Source organism: Mirounga leonina, unplaced genomic scaffold (assembly GCF_011800145.1).
Source record: "Mirounga leonina isolate KUSES-001 unplaced genomic scaffold, KU_Mleo_1.0 Mir_481, whole genome shotgun sequence".
In the NCBI taxonomy this organism is placed as follows: Eukaryota; Metazoa; Chordata; class Mammalia; order Carnivora; family Phocidae; genus Mirounga; species Mirounga leonina.
This window is the reverse complement of record NW_023270773.1, coordinates 2,783,270-2,807,372: the sequence shown is the minus strand read 5'-3', so window position 1 is coordinate 2,807,372 and position 24,103 is coordinate 2,783,270. Positions and strand designations below refer to the sequence as shown.

The 24,103-nt window shown below is 60.3% G+C and overlaps 1 protein-coding gene across 3 annotated transcripts in view; it reads right to left on the bottom strand.

Moving 5' to 3' along the window:
* Window positions 1-24,103, bottom strand: part of CABIN1 (calcineurin binding protein 1) — a 155,907-nt gene that overhangs the window by 12,970 nt on the left and 118,834 nt on the right. For all 3 annotated transcript variants that reach the window (XM_034989237.1, XM_034989239.1, XM_034989238.1), the window contains exons 30-31: window positions 1,448-1,611; window positions 491-587 (exon numbers count right to left, since the gene is read on the bottom strand). In XM_034989237.1, the coding sequence (XP_034845128.1) occupies window positions 491-587; window positions 1,448-1,611 (261 nt within the window). The remainder of the gene's footprint in view (window positions 1-490; window positions 588-1,447; window positions 1,612-24,103) is intronic.

Genomic DNA, 24,103 nt, shown 5'->3' with positions numbered 1-24,103 from the left:
AATGCACAGCAGCCGAGGTGGAGTCTCAGGCCGCCACCCTGAGCCCCTGCACCGGCACTGCCCCGGCTCAGACCCTTCCTACTAGGCCGGTGACCTAACCTCCTAGGCCTCAGAGTGCTCAGCTATGAAAGGCGGTGAGGGCTGTGCCTGCCTCGGGGGGCGGGGGGCGGTAAAAAGGAAGCAGGTGTGCCTGGAGCAATCTGAGGCCTCGCTCAGCCCACCAGGAGCCCACCATGTGCTTCAACATCAGAGCTGCTGTGACCCCGAGGTCGACCTCCAGGTGGGGGTACACTGCTCAGGTAGCAGCCTCAAGGAGTGTCGCTACTGTCCTCCCTGACCACAAGTCCACATCTGCCAAGCGGGTCAGCGCCTCACTAAGTGTCTGCCACTTCCTTATTGTGCTGACCTTCGCCAGCGGGGGAGGCAGAGCGCGCTACTTCACAGGTGGCCGGGGCCGCGGCCTGGGAGAGGACAGGGGCCACAGGCGTACCTCTGCAAGCTCGCTCAGGGTGTCCTCCAGCACCTTCACAGTGAGGATGAAGGCCCGCTGTGCCAGGACCTGGCGGTCAGCATCTCGCAGATACTTCCTGCAGGCACACAGTGGTGGCCAGAGAAGACAGCAGAGCCTCAGAGCCACAGGGCCCTGGATGGTGGCCCACGCCCCTCCCTGCCCTGAGAACACCCGCTGGTCCCTCAGCATCCCTCCTGCCTCGGTCCATGCCCTGGAAGCCTTCCCTGAGCCTCCTGCCTCGGCACCAAGCACAGACTGCCCTGGGCTCTCCGGACCTGGCCAGGAACCCCGGGAGCAGGGTGGGCAGGGCCAGGCCGAGTGAGAGCTGGGGGCCTCTGGCTTCTCTCTGTAAAGCCTGTCTACAGGGTGCCCCAGGCCCCGGCTAAAGGCCCCACCCCAGCTCCTAGAGGTAAATGAGACGGGAAAAGATAAAACAGTGCAGGCTCAGAGGACAGCTGTTCGCCCAGCTGGGCCAGACCACGTCTCCCAGGATCCCCTACAAGCCCCCCAAGTGGCAGCTGCAGCAGATGCCCCTCGGGCCTGTCTGGCAAAGGGATCCCTCATTACCTCTGCGCCCAGGTCCCCCTGTGGCCTGGCCGGTTATTACTCGCCTTCACCTGAGGGACCCTGGCTATCATCTGGACACCTGTCTTTCCGCAGACCTGACAGCACCCTGAAAGCCCCAAGCTAAAGGGAAGCAGGAGGAAAGGAAGGGGTAGCTTGTGTTTGCCCAGGGGGCACAGGGCAGGGTGTGGTCTAGATACTGGACAGAGAGGCCCCTGGAGAGAAGGGCTGGTCTAGGCTCCCCAACCAGCGGAGAGACGCCCCAGGTGGGTGAGGGGCTCTAGCCTGCGTGTGCGCTCCTGCTCTGACCCCCGGCAGCGCGAGCTGCCCTCACGGGGCCGAGCACACACTAGGCCGGGTGGCTGCACTCACTTGCCCTGGTCCGGGGTCCGCTGCAGCATGGAGGACACCTTCAGCAGGGTGCTGTGGTCCCGGAGCTGGGCCAGCACCTTCAGCAGCAGCACAATGGAACGGTTCATGTGCCAGGCGAAGCTGCCTGGCCGGTCGATCTCGTCCACGGGGATCCGCCAGATGCCCTGTGAGATGGACGGGGGTGAGCGTGTGAGCGGGGGGCTGCTGCGGCTGGAGGCTGCCACAGTACCAGAGGGCACTCTGCCCAGTCCACGATGCCTCGGACCCCTCTTGCTGTCCCGAGGGGAGTGGGAGGGTGGCCACCCCCACCTACGTCCCCCTGCAGATGGGGGCAAAGGATACACGTGCTGTTCCGCACTCTCCTCCTCTGAATGGTTGCATGGCACATATGTACTTGTTCTGTCCCCTATGGGAAACATGCAGGTCATGCCTAGTCAAATGCAACCAGTGGGAGAAGCCCAGAGCCTCTGTGCCTCCACGCAGCTGCTGACTCAGCCACAGGACCAATTCCTAGGGTCAAACTGATGGGTCAAAAGGTGGCCACTGTGAACTTCTGGCAGCTGTTGCTGGCCAGACAGGCTCAAGCCTGGCCCCCACCCATGTGCATTCGCTCGAGCAATGCCCAGAGTCTAGAGGGCTGGGTTGAAAATGACCTGCAGCTTGCAGAATGCCCCGGTTCCCTCCAACCTGCCTTTGTCCGGGGTGCACTCCGCCCGGAACCCCCTCCTCCACTTTTCGGCCATCCAAACTCACTGTCTGAAAGGCTGAGCTGGAGCAGGGCTGGCTCTGGGGAGCCCCGCCACCATCTCCCTCAGTCTGTGCTCAGCCCACTGGTGCACTGGGCACCCTGCCCTTCGGCAGCTCCCTGGGGCATCCCCACACCCAGCACGGTGTCTGAGACATAGTGGTCCAGGTGAGGCGTGGTGAAAGAAAGGACGACCAAGGGTGCGAATTATAAGTGAAGAGAAGCAGGCCTGAGGCTGCAGGGCCTGGACATTAGGATTTATGTCTCTGGGGCAGGACTTTGGGGGCCTGGAGGGAGCAGGCAGGCTCACAGCTGGCTCTCTGTGGCTAACACCCTAGGGAAATTCCTGCCCAGAATGGACTGGGGCTGTGAGCAATGCTGCCTCCTCTACCTGGGGCCCCCAGCAGGGTACCCAAGGTGGGGTACAACTCCCAGGGCCCTGTGCCCATGGGTGCTCACTGACTAAGTCTATGCTCCAGCAGTCCCAGGAGGGAAGGCAGGGCACCTCCAAGCCCCCACAGCCTCCACACTGGATCCCTGGGCTTACACCGGACACAGACCCGCCACCCCCCACCCCCGAGTAGTCTGGGGGTGCTGTGTGAAGGCTGGCAACCACCCTTCATCCCAGGCAGTGCCAAACAAGGCACTAGCTGCTTCCCGGCCTGGACAAAACCAGGAGGCTGAGGCCACCCTCACCCATGGCACTGACACCAACGCTGTAACTTCCCACTGAGCCCAGGGGGCTTCTGCAGCAGCTCAGGAAAAGCTGCCACTTGAGAGGACAAGGGACAGCTTTGAGCAGCTGTCTGGCCACTGTGGCCCTGACACCCTGCCCCCAGATGTACAGCAATGGTCGAGAAGGTGCCATCTCTGTTGCCTGCCAGGCCTAGCGGTGTAAGACTAAAGAGCCCGGCTCTTCCACGGCACTGCAGACATCACCATGTTACATTCATCACCATGTTACATTCATCACCATGGGCTCGCACAGCCACGTCGGGGAGGGCGGAGCTCAGAGATGAGGAGTGACTCCCTCAGGGTCACACAGCAGGAGGGGCAGTCCCAGAGCTGGCCCCTCGCCATGCCCACAGCTCTGAAGACAGGGAGGACAAGCGCAACCAGCCCAGAGGGAAGCCTCCACCACATGCCCCAGCCTTTCTGCTGCTGGTCTCGGGCTCCTTCCCACACCTAACAGGAGAGGGGGAAAGCCAGAAACACAGCCCGACCATGTGCCAAGACCCTGCAGGCGTGTGCCAGGGCTGGCCCAGAGCCACAGGCCAAGTCCCGGAGCTGGGTGTGACCCTACTGCTCCCGGATCTCATTCTTCCTTAGGGCACAGAGGGGCGTGCCCTGCTCTGCACCATCAATCCTAAGGGCCCAGAATGACCCTGGATTTCTCTGAATGCCTCCCTCTTCCCTGGCTGAACCTCTGAAGACTCAAAGGACAGAGGGAGGTCACTCTTCCCAGTGTACCTTGATCTGGGGTCAGAAGGTCTCTCCCAGCTGCCTTATGAGCACGTGGGGGCGGAGGGCCCCTGACGTCCTTCGGGGAATAATCAGGGAGGATGAATGGAAGACTCACATTTGTTCCTCCAAATCGTGTTTGGGGGTGGCTGTGTAAGGAGAAGGGTGCTGACTTTTCTAGACCCTACCCTGGTGAGTGGCTCTGTTCCTCCCATGGCACCCCTGCCCTCCATGCTGGCTGAGTCAGGGCACAGGCTGGGGGAGGAGGGGAGGAGGTCTGAAGACAGGCCTGCCAGGGACTTGGGGTGAGCCTGGTTGTCGGCAGAAGCAAGGGTCTTGGGGCCTCAGATATGGTGCCCATGCCTCAAGAGGCTCCAGGGACTTGGGGAACATGGGCCCCAACGCCTGGCCCCCACAACCTGCCTGGTGGGCACCAGCCTCAGCCTGCACGTCTGGGGAGCTTACCACCTCGGGAGGTGGCCCATTTTATCCTTGATAAATTCTTAGAAAAGGTTTCTTCCACTGTGCTATAACCCCAGGGATGTTCCCACACCCCTGGCCCTCCCTGGCATCCAAGCCTGCACCTTGTGCCCCTAACATTCCTGCCCCAGCTTGGCCCTCATCCTGCCTCTTCCTCCCACTCTTGCCCCCAATCCATCCACCCAGCCTGGGCCAGGACAAGTTAGGAAAAAGATAATGTGAGTGCATCCCTCCCCTGCTTATATCCTTGACAGCCAGCTCCCTTACCTACCTCAGCTGAAGCCCGAGACTCACTGGCCTTTGCACCCCTCCTCCCTTGATCCCGGACACTGACCACGCCCGCCCCCTTATAGAGCTGTGAATTTTATACTTCTCACTTTTTGGGGTGCCCTCTCAAGCCTGGCTGTGATGTCACCTCCTCTCTGAAGCCCTCCTGGCTTGCTGCCCTCCTAAGTCTCTGCCAGGACCACTCAGGGTCAGCCCCTTAGATGGTCAGGGGGTGGGCCTGTGGCTGGGAATGCATCCTAAGTGGGGGCAGGTCTGCTTTAGCTCCAGGTCCCCAGGGACCCGACACAAACCTGGTAGAGCAGGCAAGGTGTCCGCCCAGCCTGAGAAGGGCCTGCTGCTCGCAGAAGCCTAGCTCCTCCATCTCCCCACCGGTCTCTCACCCTGGAGATTTCTAGGGTAGGTGGGAAACAATTCTGCTCTTCTGAATGCTTTTCAGGGCTCTGGGTGTGCATATGAGCCCTGCACTGGAGGGGGGTGGTGGCAGCACGCCTCCTTGCTGATGGCAAGTCAGCAACACGCTCACTGAGGGCTGGCAGGACCTGGGGCTGCTTGGAGGCCTATCCCGCCAGGCTCCTGGTCGGGCGAGGGCCAGCTCTCCTCTCTCCCCTGAAAGAGGCGGAGCCGAGAAGGTGATGCCAGAGATAAAAAACGTTTGGCCCTCTGCAGGGTGGGCCAGGTGACCACAGCAGACTTGGCAGATGGTGCGGTCATAGGTAGGGTCCCTGCAGAGAGGGGATCCCAAACTCCTGCTCTTGCTCTCAAGTTCTAGAATCAAAGACACAGGGCATTTACCTGTTTGGTTTTCTTCTTGGAAGAGGGATGGGATGTGCCAAAATGAGCCAGTAAGCATGCTAAAAAAAACCTCTCTGAAGGACTTACCATGTCACCCCCCGAAGTGGGCCAACCTGGGACTGTGAGGGGTGGCTAGGCACTGCCAGCCCCACCGGCAATCATATGCAGGCAGGGGCTGATCTGCTCCTTGAAGCAAGGAAGTGCCTCAGATAAGACACTTTCTGGATGCACGGCGAGCAGGGGTCGGGGTCTGCCTGCCATCTGCTCCCTGTCACGCCACAGCACCACAGGCCTGCCCTTCCCGCCCCTACCATTCCTCCTCCACCCCATTCCTGATTCCCAGGATGCTGCTCCCAGCCAGGCACTGACAAATCTGGTGGCATCAGAGTTCCACAGTCATGGACGTTTTCAAGCACACTTAGCTGGCTCAAACTGCTCATTGTGCAGGTGGGAACTCGAGGCCCACTGAGGGGCAGCAAGCCCCCAGCCCCATTGCTGGACAGCAGCCAAGCCCAGAATGCAGGTGGATTCCCTCCTCACGGCTGGGGTACTGGGCTACCTTCCACCGCAGCCACAGACTGAGAGCCTGGCTGAGCAGCCTCTGCACGGGACCGGCCCGTCTGTGATCACTCTGAGAGCAGAACAGGGTCCCTGTGCCCGGGAGCCAGACTCCCAAAGGGCTTTTAGCCAATCCCTGAGGAGGGACGGAGCCAGGATGCACCCTGTGAGGACAGGTCTACTTTGTCCCACGTGTTTTAGGGCGCCCTGTTAATCCATCTCCTTTCCAGATATGTGCATGCGGCCATACCGTAACCCCCTATTTCAGCAAGGATGGAAGACCACACAAATCAGGCAGAGAGTCCATAGACATTCCGAAGGGAACCACAGCCACCATAAGCCCCGGGGAGGTTCCTGCAGACACGCAGCAGCCTCCAGGGACAGCTGGCCCGAGGGCGTGGAGCCACCAGGCAGAGTCGCAAGCTGGCAGGGTGGCAGGTAAGCCAACAACTCCGCCTTCTGCCTGTGTTTGCAGCCAGAGCCCCCACGATACCAGCAGCCCCGAGACGAGTGGGACCCTCCCCGCACCCCCACAGAGGGGAAGAAGCCAAAGCACAGTCCCACATACTGCCCCTCAGAAAAAGACAGCCCTGCCGTGCCGGGCCTGCTCTGAAGCCCCTCAGAGAACCAGGGAGCTCCCAGGGAGGGGACAGGCATCGGACGAGGGATGTCTGCACGCGGGAGGAAGGGGTACAGCCAGGCTCCACCTGCAGCAGCCAGGGCCACATGCGCAGGCCTCAGGGAGGGTGTAGGGGATGTGCCAGGAGGCATCTGAGGGGGAGGAAGAAGGGGCCTAACGGGAAGAGAGTAGGCAGCAGTGCCCGAGAGAAGGGGCAGATGGGAGCGGCCCAAGGGAGGCCTGCACCTGGGGGCTGAAGGACAGGCCAAAGCAGGATCACAGAGAAGTGAGGGCAGGAGTAGCAGCCAGGGGCAGCAGGGACCCCGCAAAGAGGGTCTGGGATGCGGCTCACCCTCGAGGGAGGAAGGCAGCACTGGTGCCAGGCAGGGCCTAGGGGGTATGAGGCAGGGTCCCTCTGACTTCTCCCTTGTGCCCCAGCCAGCTGCCCTCCTGTCTGTAGCTCTGGCTGCACCCCAAGACTCCCCTCTGCCAAAGTGCAGGGCACACACTCAATTCCTGGCTGGGATGATGCCTGCTTGGAGAGCTATGGGCAGTTGGGGGCGCCCAGCAGCAGCCTCAGAGCACATAGAAACACAGAATGGGCTCGAAGCTCCACCCATGTGCAGCTCCTTGGGAGCATCTCAGCCGACCCCCAATGCGTCCAAGTGGTTCCAGGCTCCTGGCTAGCAGATGAGGTCACTGAGACAGACTATAACCACCTGAATAATTCATGGAGCCCCAGACTCTGGGCTGAGCACTTGATACAAGTTACCAAACCTCCCCTGTAGCCTTGAGACTCCGGCAGGAGGCATCCTCCTGCCGCTCTTAAGGAAACAGAGCTTCAGTAGCTGAGCCCCACACTTGAGCAAGCCTGGGGGTCCATGGAGGCTGGCCAGCATGGCTGGGGGCCCTTGGAGCCTTTCCCAGGGGAGCTGAGAGCTGGGTTGGTGGAAGGGGTGGGTTGCTGCCGGGCCACCTTGCACTCTTGCCCATGAACACACTGTCCACTCACAAAGGGGGCTGGAAAGCAGGGTGAGGCTGGTGCCTGGGCAGGAAGGCCATGAGGCCTTGGCCTTTGGTCACCAAAATCTTGGCAGGTGGCACCTGAGGGATGGACAGCAGATACCCTCACTGGCATGGAGCACTGCGCCTGGTTGCCAGGCTAAGGTCGTGCTCATTCCTAAGGCTCATGCTGTCTCCAGCACACTGTAGTCTGGGGGCAGCTTCTTCCTGGAGGGGCAAGGACTCCCCTCTCCCCAGATTCCTGATCAGCTGGCCAGTCCACACCTCCCTTACTGCCTCAGTGTGGGCTGGAAGGCCTTGCCCAACGTACTCCCGGGCCCCTGGCTCCCTGCACACCAGCAGGGCTTCCCATGGCTCAGGACCACCTCTGAGCTTGGCAACCCAAAACCACAGGTCCAGATACAGTTCTGATTCTCACGTTAGCTCCAACTGCCCTGTGCAGGGCCGCTGTTCAGGCCATTCTCGACAGTATACCCCAAGGTCATTCTGAGGCTCCCAGATGCACTTGTCACCTTCATGGATCCCATCTTTCAGTAACAGCTCCCCCTGGGGCCTCCTCCACTCCAAGGGCACAGGCAAAGGCCCCCCAGGGAAATAAGGGGCCCAGAAATGCCAAAGCAGAGAAGGAGGCAGGTGGGAGGTGTGGCCCAATAGGGCTCTTCCATCTAAGCCACACTCAGACCCAGGGCATGGGCTTGTCACTGAGTGGATGAGACTCAAGCCATGGGGACCGGGTGCAGATTCCGACTCCTCCCACGCCCACACTGGCAGGGACTGTCCAAGTGGGTAATCAACCCACCCTTCATTTTCCAAAGGGGGAAGGTGAATTCACACAACCTGCCTGAAGCTACCCAGTGACCTGGTGTGGGATGAGACACAGGGACCAGACTCCCCTTCTTCAGGTCTCTCTCTCTGCATTCTCCCTGAATGCTTACAAAGGTACAAAAGGTCAGCAATGTGATCTGTGATTTACAGACTAGAAACAGAAATGCAGAACCAAGCAGTGATACCAAATAACTTCAGTTCTGAGCCAGGGCCTTTGAAGACCTGAGAACATCCCCTTGAAAGGGGAGGCTGGAACTGGACACCTGCTGGCAGAGCAATGGGGAGTGAGCATCCTCCACCAGTACCTCTGAGCGCCTCTGAGACTTCATAATCTAGTCCTTTGAGCCCCTGTTTTGGGCATGGCCTCCAGCCTCGGTCTTCCAGAACTCTGCTGGGCTCCTCTTGCTGTCCCCTGCTGCCCTACCCACAGGACTCAGGTGTCCCTTCCCCACTCTGCTATTACTGGGGTCATGCACAGCTGGGGCACCTGGCAAGCCTCAAGCAGGAGGAGAGAAGAGAAAGTAGCCACCGCTAGGAGCACCCAGAAAGGCCACAAAGGAGACAGGCTTCAGTGCCTTGGGGATAAACTAAGCAGGGAAAGACGGTGAGATGCCAACAGTACTGTGGGAGACCTAGGGGTGCTTAGTCTGCTGAGGCAACAGGTGGGCAGCTGGCTGTCTGGACCATCTCCAGTTCACCCCAGGCTACTGCAGCCTGAGGGGGTCTACGTCTGCCTGGGGCCTTCTCAGGCCTTCCCTACCTGACCAGGGGCTGCTCAAAGGATGCTTATAAAGGCTAGCCCTTGAGATCAGTAGCCAGTCCCAAGGACCTGAATCCTGGCCTGCCCTGCCATGGCCTCCCGGACTCTGAGCTGCCTAGGGTTGGGCAGGAAGGGCTGCCTCTCTCATGCTTACTGGCACCTCGGGCCCCCGAAATAGATCCTGGCCTTCTGGGGGAAAGGGAAGCCCTCCCACATGAGAGTCAAGCTAGGCAGACAGGGACGTGGGCCCATTGGGCCTGCCCGAGCAGCCTCCAGGAAAGGAATGTTCCAGGACAAAACCACAAACCCTGGCCTCCAAGTCCCCTCAACCTCAGTGCAGCTCTAGAGTGCCTCTGAGTAAGTCCCCAGCATGAACCAAGGCGAACAGGCTCTGGAGAGTTTATGCCCCAGATGAATCCCCTCTGGGTGCTGGGAAGGCCCAACTCAGGAGTTGCTCCAGAGTGACCTCTGGGTCTCCCAGGGCCAATCGGCCTGGCAACTGGACAAAAAGCCAAGTGCATCCCAGGAATCAGGAGTCTCGTGGATGGGTCAGGCACACCCACCAGAGGGGGTCCCTGCTAGTAGGAGAGACAGACACACATGCATCCAGGGTGAGGAGAGAGAAGGAATGGTTGGTACGAGGAGTAATGGGGTGAGAGAATAAGGACTTCGGGGAGGGAGTGTTCAGGGAAAGCCAGAGAGAAGCCAGGAAGGAGAAGGGGCCAGAGGAGGAGGAGCCTCTGTCAAGTGGGGAGGAAATAGACAACCCCCTAGGGTTGACCTTATCACCCAGAGTATCCTGAGCAGGAGAACAAAGGAGTGTGGAATTTTTTTTTTTTTTTTGAGCTTGTAATTTTTATCTTAAATTATAACTCGGTAAACAGAGCACAGGTATTTTTTTCTACCATCAACACTCCTGTCATTTAAAATGACCACAGCGCATCACTCCACAGGTGTACCCAAACCCATCCAGTCCCCTCCTGGTGGGCACCTGGGGCCGAGTCCTTAGAATTATGAACAATGCTGGCTGAACAGCCACCCCCACAGATCTTTACTGTCTCTCCTTGGAATGGATCCCCCAGAGGGGACAAAAGAGTAGGTATGCAGCAGCAGCAGCAGCAGGGCCTTGGTTCTGACCTATAACAGGAGGTGTGTGTTGTGGGGGGAGGGGGGGCGCAGTCCATCATCCTAGGCCTTCCCAGTCCCCAGTTAGCCCTGTGTGCCATAGTATGACAGGTGAACAGGCCTCCCAGGGCTGCTCAGCTCCAACATTCCTGTCCACAGAAAGCACAGTACTGTGAGCACCCAAGGGAGAACCCATCCCCCCCGCAGAGGGATTCCTGCAGCCCACCCCCCACCTGGCATGGGTGCAGTAGTAACTCAGCGCTCCAAACAGGCGAGGGCGGGCAGCCTGCTGGCATCCCATTCCCAGGAGCAGCGGGCTTGGGGCTGTGGGAGCAGGCTGCTTCTAGCTGAGAACCTTCTTCCATGCAGGTGACGAGCTGGAGAGAGCAAGGGAGCCCCTCAGTAGGAAGGGGTGCTGGGGTAGATTAGGGCCTCTCCCCCCAGAAAAAGCATAAAAATGTTTCCACAGTCCAGCCTCAGTGAGGCAGCCCACCTGACCCCAAGCTGAGCCAGGACAGAACCTGGACCCTTGGCCCTCAGGTCAGGAGCAGCCTTGGGGAGAATACCAGCATCCTCCAAAGTCTTAGGGAGACACCTGTCATTGGCAAACCCATATGAACCTCCCAAACAGCAAGACAACTTGGAGAGGGTGTGTAGGGCTGCACTTGGTGGCTGTAAGCCCGGGGGGCCAACGATACTGACAAGGGTGCCTGTCCAGCTTCTTCAACATGGGATATCAATGGAGAGCTCACCGGGAGAGACTTGTCCCGGGGCACACAGCCAACAGAGAGCTGGAACTATGGCAACACTCACACTACTCTACTCTTCCCCCTGCACCCCGCTTGTCCCCAAGTAAGGCGAACATCAGAGACAGTGCCAGGCTGGCAGGGCGGCACCTCTCCCACAGCTGGCCCAGACAGCTCCATCTCCTTCAGGAGCCACCCTCCTCAGGAGTCCCAAGGCCCTTGGGGCCAAGACTCCCCATCTTCCTGATGCCCGGAAGAGCAGCGAAGGGCCCTGCCCCTCCCACAGCACTTGGAGCCACTGTCCCGCTCCGGGCCTACGATTGGCGGCACAGCCAGGGGTAGGCTAGGTTGAACACCCCTGGGGACAGGAAGTCCTGCAGCTTCCACTGCAAACCCACAGGGCCCGCCTCTCTGGCCGCAGGGTTGCACATAAACCGCCAGGGGCGCCGTCACCCTCCACCCAACCAGCGGTCCTGGCTGGGCTCCCGAGGGCAAGGGATTCCCCGCGCCATCCACAGGTAATGAGTCCCCAGCACAGGCAGGATTTGGGGAAGCCTGCAATTTGCCTGCAGTTGGCGCCCGCCCGCTTTCAGCCTCTTCTACCAAATGAGACGTCGCACACTGGGTCCCCACAACTGTTGGCTGCCCCTCCCCTCCCCCGCAGCCCCCCCCACCCCGCCCCGCGGAAAAGCAGAAACGACAAACAACTAAGTGGGGGGGGGGGCAGCCCAGCCCTCAACTCCACCGCGGCCCCGCCTGTGTGTGCCGCACCCCCGTCCTGCGCCCACGCCCCACGCCCCTCTGCACCCTCCCTCCCCACTCCGCCGCGGGGCAAGATCCTGGCCCAGCTCCGGGCTCCGAGCAGGCTAGGCACTCACAAACCGCTGGCACCATCCTGCCGCCCCCGCACAGCAGCTATTTATAGCTGGGGAAGCACCGCGCCCGGGCGCCGCTGCCCACCCCGCCGGCCCGCTCACCATCCCCGGGAGCGGCCCGCGCTGCTCCTCCTCGGCGCCGCCCGCCGCGAAGTTGCTCGGGCCGGCGGGAGAGCGGCTCTGGCTTTCGCTTTCGCGCGGCGCAGCGCAGCGCACACCCCCGCGCGCCGGCTCGCGGCCCCGGGCTGGGTCGGGCTGGACTCGCTCGGGGCTCGCTGCGCGGGCTTCTCCCCCGGCGGCGCGGGTGCGGGTGCAGGCTCCTCCAGTGCCCGCCGCCCGCCCCCGCGCGCTGCCGCCCGGCCCACCCGGCCGCCCACCTGACGCTGCGCAGGGCGCTGGCCCCGGGGCATGGGGGCGCCGCGGCCCCGCCGCCGGCCGACTTCCTCCGCCGCGGCGCCCGGGAAACCATGGCCCGCGGGCTTCCTGCTGCGCCTGGCGGGCAGGGGGCCGGGGCGGGGGTGGCAGCCCAAACCGACCCCGGGAGGGCTGGGCAAAAGCTTCGGAAAGCAGGGAGCCGGCAGGCAGAGGAGGAGAGGCGGTCGCGGCCCAGGCCCCCGCCCCCCGGCCCCGGTCAAGTTCCTACCCGCCGGCTCCGCCGTGGCATCTGTGCAGCGGAGCTAGGGCGGGCGCCGGGCCATGGCCGCGGAGGCTCGTTCGCTCGCGGCGGGCCGGGGCGGGGCGGGCAGAGCCGGACGGGGCGCGGGCACTCGCTCCCTCGCTCGGCCTGGAAGCGGGCCCAGCAGCGCAACTGACTTTTGCCGGCCAATCCTCGCAGGTTCCCTGGCCCGGTGCGCGCGGGTGGTGGTGGGCTGCCCACCAGGCGAGGGGTGCAGCCCTCACCGCAGGAGGCTGTGGGTCCCAAAGGCCCCGGACCAAGCGGTGTAGGGCCGGCAGGGAGTGCGGCGGGGGTGAGTGGGTGGGGGGTGGCCGTCCTCACCCTGCACGCGGTAGCTATGTGAACGGCGCCCCCTAGAGTTGTGCCAGGCGAAGGCCCTGTGGAGGGCAGAGGAGTGGGTGTGTGGGGACACGCAGCTACACTGAGCTGTCCTTGCAGATCCAATGGGGCAGTGGGAGGTGGAGTAAAGGCTTTCCCACTAACATCCTCAGGGGGAAGGGCCGAACAGAGATGCCATGGCAGTCCCCCAGTGGGTTTTACAGCTGGCAGGGGCCTCATTTTTCAGTTGGGCCGTGAGGCTGAGCCTGGAGAAGGCCCTGGGTCAAGGCGGTGGGAGTGGCCAGGCCAGGCAGAAGCAGGGTGGGCTCACGATTCCCCTCTTGGACTCTATTCCAAGAAGGGCAGTAGCACCCCTCCCTCTCAGCACAGGGTAGCCTGGAAAGGGGACTGTGCTCATTCTACAGATGAGGAATGGACTCAGAGAGAAGAGCCTCACCCAGGAACATACCACCATGCCCCCAGCACCCATAGCTCTGGTGTGCACACAGCACCGTGGGGCACGCTGCTCCAGGACTGTCCACCAACTACCAGTAGCTCCTCCCTTGCCAGGTGAGGAGAGGCCAAGCAAAGGCAGGGACAGCGGACAGAGAGATGCTGCACCAAGCCCTGGCCTGCCACCAGGCAACCACCCGCCGTCCGCTGCCCCCCAAGCTTCTCTCTCACCACCTCAATGCCTTGAGTTCCTTGCTTCCTCCTCCTTCCCCACACACCCAGAGACCTCAGATCCACCTGGCCCCTATCCTGGTGACACTTGTCCTGGTGCCATCTCCCTGAGCCAGCTTGTTTCCACCTATCCTACACTTAGGCTAGTTCCTGCCCACTAGTGTTCCCAGTCTTACTATGTGCCCCTACCAGGTGCCCTTAATCCAAATGGGCTCGGGTCCAACCTACCTTCAGCCAGGGGGATGTCACACTCTCTGTCCTCCCTCCCTCTCCCCCTGGAGGACCACTGCTCCCTGCCAGGCACTGGAAGAACCAGGCTGTGGTTCTAGAGGTCATTCACTTGCAGGGAGACAAGCATGAGCACAAGCCACCCCAGGGTTATGTGAGGACAAGGGTCTCCTGACTGGGTGCTCGCCACAGGTCGAGTCTCAGAGGAGTTCTAAATCCACATGGTGCTCAAGTCACAACAGCCCCTCGCCATCTACATGCATATCATCATTTGACACTCACATGTGGGGACAGGTTCAGAGAGGTTGGGCACTGGTTCAGAGTCACACAGCAGTAAGGTCAGTATGGCCAGGACCCGCTGCCAGGCCTGGCTGGCTTCAGAGCTGGTTGACTCCTCCTGGCTGTACGGAAGGCTGAAGCAGACAAGTGACACTTGTGCCTTGCACAGCTCATGACCTCACTTCATACCTTATCCACTTCCTGTAAGATAAAGTCAGACCAAAGGAGGCTGAGAACATGTGCCCATCACACCTAGGCCAGGAAGAAGCTGTCTGTGTTACAGAGTATGTAGTTCTCTGGAAACCAGCCCTTGCGATGCTCTCATGAGCACACTGAGGCCCAGGGTGGGCTGGGGCAGGCTGGGGTCCCATGGTTTTGGCTGTCATAGCAGGAGGGAGGCCTGTAGTGGGTGAGGGGAGTTCAGGGGTTCTGTGCCAGGCCTCTGCCCAGCAAAGTCTCTGGAGAGACTAGCCTGGGACACTGTGTGCTCCCAGTGGTCTCCAGCTTCCTTGGCCCTGCCCCAGGGACCTCGCAGTACCCAGCACCCCAAGCCCTGGTTTGTGCAAGCCCTCTCCAGAGCCCCGTGACATGGGCATTGCCATCTCTAGCTGACAGACCATGGCACTGAGGCCCAGAACCGGGAGGTGGTAATCACTCTCCCTGAGCCCCCAGGAGGAGGCATTCTTGTGCACACTGCATGTGAGAGTGTTGAGACAGGGGGCCCTGGTGGGCTTGCATCAGAAACTCAGGAATTCTTTGGGCCCCAAAGAGCCTTGTGCCCCTTCTGGGACTTACCAGTACCCTACGCAAGAGAGGCCCCATGGGTCCTGATCACCCACAAAGCACCTGGATGTGCAGCACACAGGCCTCTGACTGCTGTCCAGGGAGGATGGCAGCTCATCCACCTCAGGGCCACCCCTGAAACCTTGGCGGCTGCGGCAGCACTCCGCCAGCCTCAGGGGCCCAGGAGGCCAGTCCACCCTGACCATGCTCATCCAGTGTCTGGCAGGAGCCCTGGCGAGCAGGGTCTAACCTGTGGGTTGCCTGCTCTGGGTCAATCCTGGCGATCAGGTGGCCCTGCCCCGTCTGGGTGTTGAAGGGCACGCTCCAGCCTGTCTGTGGAGGAGAACTGATGTTGGAAGTGGATGTGCTGACCCTGGGCTGCATGCAGGCCCAAGCCTCCTCAGCCTCGGGCCAGGAGGAGCCCCATGCCATCAGAGTACCCCACTGCCTTTCTTTCTTTTTTTTTTTTTTTTTTTTAAGATTTTATTTATTTGACAGAGAGAGACACAGTGTGAGAGAGGGAACACAAGCAGGGGGAGTGGGAGAGGGAGAAGCAGGCTTCCTGCAGAGGAGGGAGCCCGATGCGGGACTCGATCACAGGACCCTGGGATCATGACCTGAGCCGAAGGCAGATGCTTAACAACTGTGTCACCCAGGCGCCCCACCCCACTGCCTTTCCAAGGGATATCTGACCTTCAATCTCCAAAGCAGACTTGGATGACTGATCATAAGAACACAAAAGTCTTGAGGACATTGCCTGGTCCTACAGGGACTTTCCCAGGCAGACCCCTCTCCCCAGTCCAGCTCCAGAACAGATGAGTCACAATGGAGAGGACAACGGTGGCAAGGGCAATAGGTAGGTGGCCCTGAGAGCCACCTCCCCACCCCTGGGCCCAAGTCCCCTGGTTAAGGGCCAACTCTGAGAGGTGCTGACCCATCACATCCCCCCCAGCTGCTGTCCACCCAGCAGCCCCTGGCAGCCACCAGGGAGGTAGGGAGGCCAGGGCTTCACCCATTTTCATGTTGGGAAGTTGGGTGGCCAACATTCCTCTTTGCAGCCCTATCTGGCCCCTCCGCCCACCCCGTCCTGTGTGGCCACGTTTATTCTCTACACCACAGCCATTTCTAAAATGCCAACTGCCCGCTGCCCTTAGGATAGAGGTCTGGCCTCCCCCAAAGCACGCATGCTCCCAGGGATGGCTGCAGAGAGGGAAAGCTGAGCTGGCTCTCCAGGAGCCCAGGGATGATCACCAAAGCCAGAAGAACTAGAGAAAGCCCAACTGAACAACTGTGGCATTGTCTGGACGAGCAGTCCCTAGCAGGAGCACGTGAGGGGAGGAGGAGGGTAAGCAGGGCCAGAGAGCAAAGTGTGAACTGCCTCAAGGTGTCTGTTGAGTGAGGAGGCACAGAGAAGGATGAACAACACTGGCCTGTGGGGCAGATGCTGTCACCCTGTGTTACTTAGTAGAAAGGAAGACATGCTGTGTCCCTGGGTACGGAACCCAGACCAATGGGTGAATGTGTGCATGTCCCCACGCCTCTGCCTCAGCATGTCCTCACCCTGGGGTGGACCAGCAGAGAGGGCAGACGGGGCACTGTTCACCCTTTTCTGGACACTTTCTGGTCACCGGAGCAGTGCAGTCCGCTGGAGTGGTAACCACAGCCTTCCTTGCACATAGGCGCTTGGCCTTTGGCTCATGTGCCAGTGAGGGTAGGCAGCCCCCAGCAGAGGTGGGTTCCTGGCCCAGTGAAGCCAATCAGATCCCAGAGCTGGGCTGCTGCCCCAGGTGCTGCCAGCTGAGCTGCCCAGGGGACCATGTGGCCCTAGTGGCCCCCTGCAACCATCCCTTCTCAAGACCTGAGCCAACACAGACCCACAGGTGGCTCCTGGTTCCTTTCTGCTGACTGTGACCTCAGTCCCCACTTGACCTAACCCCATCTTCCTCCTTGGCTGAGTCCAGGGCTACCTTTAGGTGGCAAGAATGCTCCTTGGAGTTAATAATCCCAATCCTCAGCCTTAGAGTTTTGAGCTGCCAACTGGTTTGGAGGCACAAGCCTTACCGCTGCTCACCTGCCTCCCTGCTGTGGGACCCTGGCTCTGTGTGACGTGGGCCTGGGCAGCCTCTCTGCCAAGTGCATGCCAGCCGAAGACGCTGGGCCTCCCAGTCTCATGCGAGCCAGCTTCCTCTCCCTTCCCTGACAGCTAAGACATCGAAACGTGCCTCTCCTGCCCAGTTTACAGACCCGCAGCTACAACCCCACTTCCTTCTCGTATGCTAGAGCTTCTGGTACCCAGGAGTTCCTTAGACTGTGCTCTAAGGCTGCAAGCCTGAATCCAGCTGTTTTGCCTGTATGGCCATGAGTGAGGACACAGTGGTGGGGAAAAGGGAAATGACATGCCCAGGGGAACAGACCAGCCACGGTGGTCAGGGCACAATGCAAGGATCCCTGTCCCTCAGGCTAGGGCTGCGTCTGTCTCAACAGGCGTGCCCATGCCATGCACAGCTCCACAGGGACCAGCATGTGGGCCTCTGGCATGCATACATTCCCACCAGTGCCTTACCAAGAGGGGAATGCCATGTCCACATCCCCAGTCACCATGAGGCAGACTCGGACACCAGGGCTCTCATGGGAAGGGACTGATGCAGCCACAGTCCACATCAACTCAGCTTACCTGGCACTTCCAGCCCAGCCAGCTTGGGGATCAAGAGCACAGGTGGCCACAGAGGGAGAGAAACAAGAACGAGACAAAGGGACAAGGCAGCTTCCTGGGGAAGACACAGTGGCATCTGGGCTGGGTGCTGCTGGACAGGGATCTCCCCACACAGGGTAACAGAACGGAGGAGAGACAGGTAGGGGGCCTGTGACATCAGGGACAGCCAACGGGACCGCGTGGAGGGGCCTCTGTGGAGAGAGAAGGGTCGCAGGCAGGGCAGAGAAGGGAGGCCAGCAGGCTGTGAGGCCTTTTGGGGCAAGCTGGGTCTTGGGGTGTGATTGATGGGGACCATGAGAGCCTCCCTGGAGCGAGAAGACGCTTACAATGGGCTCCTCTGAGCCCACCCCCGTGTCAGGTCTGGGAATGAGATCTGCGTCCAGGCTTCTAGAATCGCCCACTCTTTGGAGGACTGCTGAGCTGCTTCCGCTTCATCTCAGGAGGGAAGCCCGCATCCTAGAAAAGCCATGTCTGACATGCACACTGAGAAAACTAGGACAGTCTATCTATCGTCTGACCCCAGGTTCCTAATAAATGGCCTTTGTGGGCTTGGGGGGCTGGGGGGCAGCTCTGGCTTCTCTGGCTGGGCTGCTAAGTGAGGGGGAGTGATAGGAACCTCAGTAGGGTCAGGTTCAAGGCACAGTGGCTGCAGTAGCTGTGCCCCATGCCAGGTTTCTTCCCTCGATGGCCCCCAAGGATCCTCATGCAGCGAGAGGCCGAGCTGAACGGTGGGCAGGGGTGAGCAGACACCAACCACCAGACAGAGGCGAGGTCCTAGACAAAGCTCGCACCGCCATGGGCATGTGGCTTCCCAAGCAGGGCCACCACTTTCTCCTAACCCAAACAGCCCCCCGACAGAAACCCTTCAAATCTCATATACAGCATCAGAACTCACCCTGCAGAGCAGGGCTCAGTCTGCAGTCCAGGGGGGCCCCCGAAGTAGCACACCTCTGAGACGTGACCAGAACACGCACCCCAGGCATAGCACCCTCCCCTCTCTGGAGCAATGTGTAACCTCTGTGATGGCAATGGGACCTCCCACTTATGCTGTGAGGGGACGGGACAGGGCTCCATCCCCTAGCAGTGGGGTAGCCCATTCAGAGTGGCTCCCACACAGGCAGGATGCTCCTGCTGGCCCCACAGCAGAAGGTTGAAGCCTAAACACAGCACTCTCACACCGAGCTGCAGGGGACATGGGTCTTATTTCTCTGTGGCCAGAACCTACCCTCCCCCAGCCTCCCCTGACCCTCCACAAGGCTCTTTTTGGCCCTGCCTGAACATTCTCCCTAACCTCTCTAGCCCCCAGGCCCTTCTCCAGGCCTTCCCTCCAAGCTGCACAGCCCACTACTCTGAGAGCTCCCCACTTGACCACGACACTGCAACCAGGACACCCTGCGGGGGGCACCCCACTGCCACAGGACAGAGCCAGCCTGCTGACCACAGATACAGGGCTGACCCCATCTACCTTCTCCACCACTCCTGCCCTGAGCTGTGAGGACCCTCACACCCCACACTGCCTCCCTTGGGTTCCCTCTCCTGGAACGCCTCTCCCTGGTCTGACAATCTGGCCAACTCCTCCAGGAGTGTTCCTGACTACCTGCCCCCGCTCCATTTGCTGAGGCTACTATATTGCACCCACAGCACCTCGAGACGCACAAAGTAGTACACTCAGGGTGCCTGGGCCAAGTGCTGGGGGTGGGTACTGACACTCAACCTCATACAGAAGTGAAGCTATGGAGGGTAGCAAGCTCCTGTGCTCCTGAGCAGAGCTATCTCCTGTCACCCAGGCGAGGGCTCCTCATCTGCGGCCCCCGGGGGCCAGCCTTCCATTTCCAAGGCCTCCATAGCACCACCTCATTGGGTTTCACACGCCCCTGCCTCTGTGGCAGAGCCAGGTTGACTTTCCACCTGTGGGGAGCCCGGGCCTGAGCCTCAGCCAAAGCATGGCCTGGAGCCCAAGACTCCCCACCTTCCTCCAAGTAGGTCCAGGTGGGTGTCTCTCTGGGAATAAAGCCCAGCACTGACCTGAGGGGGCTGAGGCGGCCAGGCCCCGAGAGATGCTCCTGCTGCCTGGGTATCCCCGCGGACTCTCTCCTAGGCACAGTGTCCCAGGGCACATGGCAGGCAGTACCGATATAACCCCCTGAGGTAGGTCTAATCAATCCCACTTTGCAAATGAAGAAACTGAGCCTTACAAAATCTGACTAGCTTGTCTGGAGCCACCCAGCTATATGGGTGGAGCCAAGCGTGGAGCAGGGCCTGGGCCTGCCCTTGTGAGGGAGTGCTTGCTCTACCCCCAGGGGCACCGGTGGCCACAGCCCATCACCATGGAAACCAGGCAGGGACTCCTGGAGCTGGAGCTCTGGTTTGGATTTTAAACCCAATGCTGCTCTCTCAGAAGCAACTTGCTCAAACTTTCCAAAGAGGAAAAGTGGACAAGGGGGCTGGAGGAGGAGACAAATTCCCAAACTGAAGTTACCCCAGAAAGAAGGCCTGGCCACTGAGCTTAGGAAACCTTGTCTGGGTTGGCAGAATGGTGGCAAGGCAGAGACCCCGCAGCCTCTCTGGGGCTCCTGCCCCTCCTTCCCGGGAGCCTGGGCAGGATGGGAATGTGGCCAGAGCAGGTGGCACCAAGCCCTTCCTGTCTGCTAGAGAGGCTGCCCTTTCATGTTTCCCAGCGGGGTGTGTGGGAAACTGTTCTTTTGGAAATGGGCTGGAAAACCACTGACCTCATCCACTGGCCCACCTCTGGAGATGAGGAAACTGAGGTCAGCAGGGACCAGGACCAGGAAGCCAACAGCAAAACTATACTCTGAGGGCAGAGCAGCGTCCACCTTGCCCAGAGTAGGGTGCGCAGGAAGATGTGTGGGCCAGACATGTGGGTATCCCCATCCCAGCCATGCTCCAGGCCCCGCCTGCCATCCACAAGCCCCAGCCACGCCTGCAGAGGCTCCTAGCTTGAGAAGCCCCGTACAAGGCAACCTCACCATCATGCACAGTAAAAGATGGGGAGACTTTAGGCCAGAGTGTGACCTCCAACCCTGGGGCTTAAGGGCAACCAGGGTCCCCCAGAGGGGCAGCCCCATGCTCTCAAGAATCCATCACAAGCCAAACCTGGTGGCCTTGCCATCAGGTATGTTCTTGTAGGGGAGCATCTCTGGGCCATGGGAGGTACTGTTTGGGCCCCTCACTCGAGCTCATATGGCCAATGCCCATCGCCTCAGGAAATCCATCCTCCTAGCTTCCACTCTAAGTGTAGGCGCCTCAGAGCGGCCAAAGGCTGTGGGCAGCTCACCCTGAACCCCCAAGCTCCCCTGAGGGTACCAATGACCTGTCTGGAGGGACACGCAGGAAGCAAGGAAGGGGAGGCAAAAGGGCAGCATTTGGCAGTGGATGCCAGAGGGCAGCAGCCATGGGCACATCTCTGGGGAGGGCAGGCAAGGGCCCGCAAATACATCCTGCCCTCCCTTCTGTCCCCACCCCTGTTGCAAGACCCCTTTGGGACCCTCAGCTGCTCTCCACCCCTGCCACCTCCCACATCTGGAATCTTCCCTGGTGGGGGGATGCTACTGCTTCCTCTTTTTATCAACCAGGTGGGTTTGGGGGAAGCAGAATAGGAATGCTACATGCTGCCAACAGCCCACCAGACACCACTGTTGCAGGGAGGGCCAGGCAGGGCAGGGTGGGTCTCTCCCGTGACCTGGGGCCCCTGTCTACCTGCCCAGGACAGGGAGGTCACACCCTCCGGTAGGGGTTAGGCCCAGAAAAGGCCCCATCTGGGCTGCACAGGGCTACTTCTTGGGGCTCAGATATGTGACCTGTGGCCACCTCAACACAGGGCTGGGACCACAAGGTTCTCAAGTGTCAAGTGCTGGACACTCCCATCTCCCATCTCAGAGATGAAGAGACTGAGTCTGAGAGATCACGTACCACCTCGTAGAGGACACGGTACTTCCACACCCTGGCTCAGTCAGCGGGTACACCAGGCCCACGGGGGCGGCACCATGGCAGGAAGCAGGGCCCCTACCCTACCACTCCCTGGCTCAGGGGCCCGGGGCTTGCCACCTCGGGTTCCCCATCTGCGAACAGGGTAATGCAGCACCCCTCCTCCCCGCAGGCTTTGGGTGGGGCCAACTGGTGGGAGCCTGGCAAGCAGGATGAAGCCCAGGGCAGAGGTGGGCAGTCACGTCTGCAGGCCCCCTCCTGTCTGCCCTGGGCACCGTGGCCAACAGCGTGGGGTCTTACCACAAACTTTGCCGGGCCGGGTGCAGGCTGGGTGAGGGTGGGTCGGTGGGAAGTGGGAAAGGGGGACAGGGAGAGGTCTGAGCTCTTTGGGGTGGGAATCCCAGCTTTGCTCCTTCCGGGCTGAGGGATGCTGTGCCGTGCTGCCACTGTCCTTAGCCTCAGCTTGCTCATCATGAGATGGGGATCATGGGGTTGCAGGGAGGAATAACGAAGGAAGTCCCCGCGAGTCCCTGCACCCATGGAAGCAAGCCCTGTGGCCTCCATCCTCTCCCTGGTAGAGGCCCACTCACTGGCATTCTCTCATACCTTTTGGCTTTCCATCAGGCCATACCCACCAATTGGCCGCCTGCAGCCTAGGGACGGGGACACAAGGAGGCCCTGCCAGGGAACCCCATCTTCTTTCTGGCCCTGAGGTGGGGTGCCTACAGCCTCGGCAGCCAGAGCCCTCCCACAGGCTCTCCCCTCGCTCCCAGCCATCCTCAGGTCCTTGCTCCACTTTCCAAAGCCTTGCTGAGGCCTGGGCCTCCTCCTAGAAGTGTGTCACCCGTGCTGCCTTCAGCACCACGGTGCTGCCCCTCCAGATGGTGGCCCGGGGCCTGGGACAGTGTCCCAGGGGGTAAAGCTCAGAGCTCTCTGCCCGAGCTGAGGCAGTTACATGCAGTGCCCCAGAAAGACACAGCAGGGACATGTACCCAAGAGCAAGCCTCTAAGAGCTAGCGTGCAGTGGGAAAAGAAGTCTACCCTGGAAAATGTTCTTCTCTTCAGGAATGTTAAACAGCAAGCTCCTGACTGAGCACCCCCAGTGTCTGGGTGGAGGGGGCTGTGGGCTGAGGTCAGTTCTGGATGTGTACACAATCACTGCCATCCCCCCGGGCTGGCCAGAAACTCCGGCATGGAAGTTGGCCCATAGGATGCGGGTCCCAGGCCTGGGCTCTAGTCTGGGCTCTGCCACTTGCTGGCTGTGTGGCCCAGGGCAAGTCACAGCTGTACCATCTGCAGGGGTCTCTGCACCCCCTTGCAGGACGGGCACGCTGTGCGGGATCACAAACGCCAAGGGCTTAAACATATCCTCTCCCTCTGCCCAGGCATCCTGGCACTGCCACAACTGTGGATCCATATCTGGAGATGGAAACTGTCTCCAACGGCCAGAAAAGACTGCACACTGGGGGATGACCATCTAAAGGCTGTTTACATTTGATTGTTGGTGGTTTTTAAAAAATTCTAGCTGTGAATGAGGGCGGCTGGGCTTGAGGACTATGCTGTGGTCCTGTCAGGATAGGGGCCTGGGCATCCTGTGGCCTTGTCCCCACTGCCCCACTGCATGCCAGCCTCTTGGGCTGGGACACTCTGCAGCTTCTCAGGTGGGAACCAGCCCCCCCACCTCCCACCACCTGCCACCTCTTGGGCTCACAAGGTTCCCATGGACAGGGAGACAGGGATGTGGACAGGAAGCCTACAGCACCTGTTCCAGGCTGAACCTGGGTCCAGCAAGCCGGAAGAGTTGTGAAGTTCAACAGAACCTGCAGAGCCCAGGACATGGGAAGGAAAGAGAACCCGGGGATAAGCTAAGAAGCCACGCAAGTTTGCTAACCTTTTTAAGACTCTTAAAAACTGGACCTTTTTTCCCTGGAGAACTTGAAGTGAATCTTTTGTTTACTTTTGCAACTGGCCCATAGATCATCTCAACAATGCTAAAAATAGCACCACTGCAGCAATTTCTACTACAGCCAAGGAGCTCAGATTTCCTCAATTTAAACTTTTCCCTTCTTTTCTGTTCTCTAATTCCCACTGTGGTGTGACTGGGTTCCCTTTAGGCCCGACGACGGCGCTGCTGCACAGCTCCAGGCATCTCAGTGAGGAGGGGGAGGCCAGGACACCTGCCACAGTCACCTCCGCCGAGGGCAGGGCCAGGGGCAGAGCCTGATCCGTTCCTCACTGGCCAGGTGGGATATCCGCAGGTACCATGGGGGAAGAGGAAAGCCACAATAAACTCCAAGATAATTTCTTCTGAGAATCAGATGACATGGGGGCATAGAAGTAGTGGGATGACGGGTGGCGTCCTGGAGTCCCACATGCACACACGCAGACTCAAGGCCCACACCACACCGGGTAGAAGTGTGTGAGCCAGTGGACCTGGTGTGCCGGAGCAGAGCTAAGCTCCAGCCCACCCCCGCCTGCACCCCCATGCTTCCTGTCCGCACAGCCCTGCCTATCATCCCACTGGTCTGAGGGAGCCCCGTGTCCCTCCTCTGCCTGTCCCTAGGGCCCATCCACTGGCTGCCATTCCCACCGCCTGGGTCCTGACTCAGGTGCAGACTAGCTGGCTAACCAAGCCTCGGTGTCCTCATCTGTAAGGCAGGGATAACGGCACTACCTACATGCCATGACTTACAGGGATTCAGTGAGCGGTCACGTGTAGTGAAGTCCCAAATA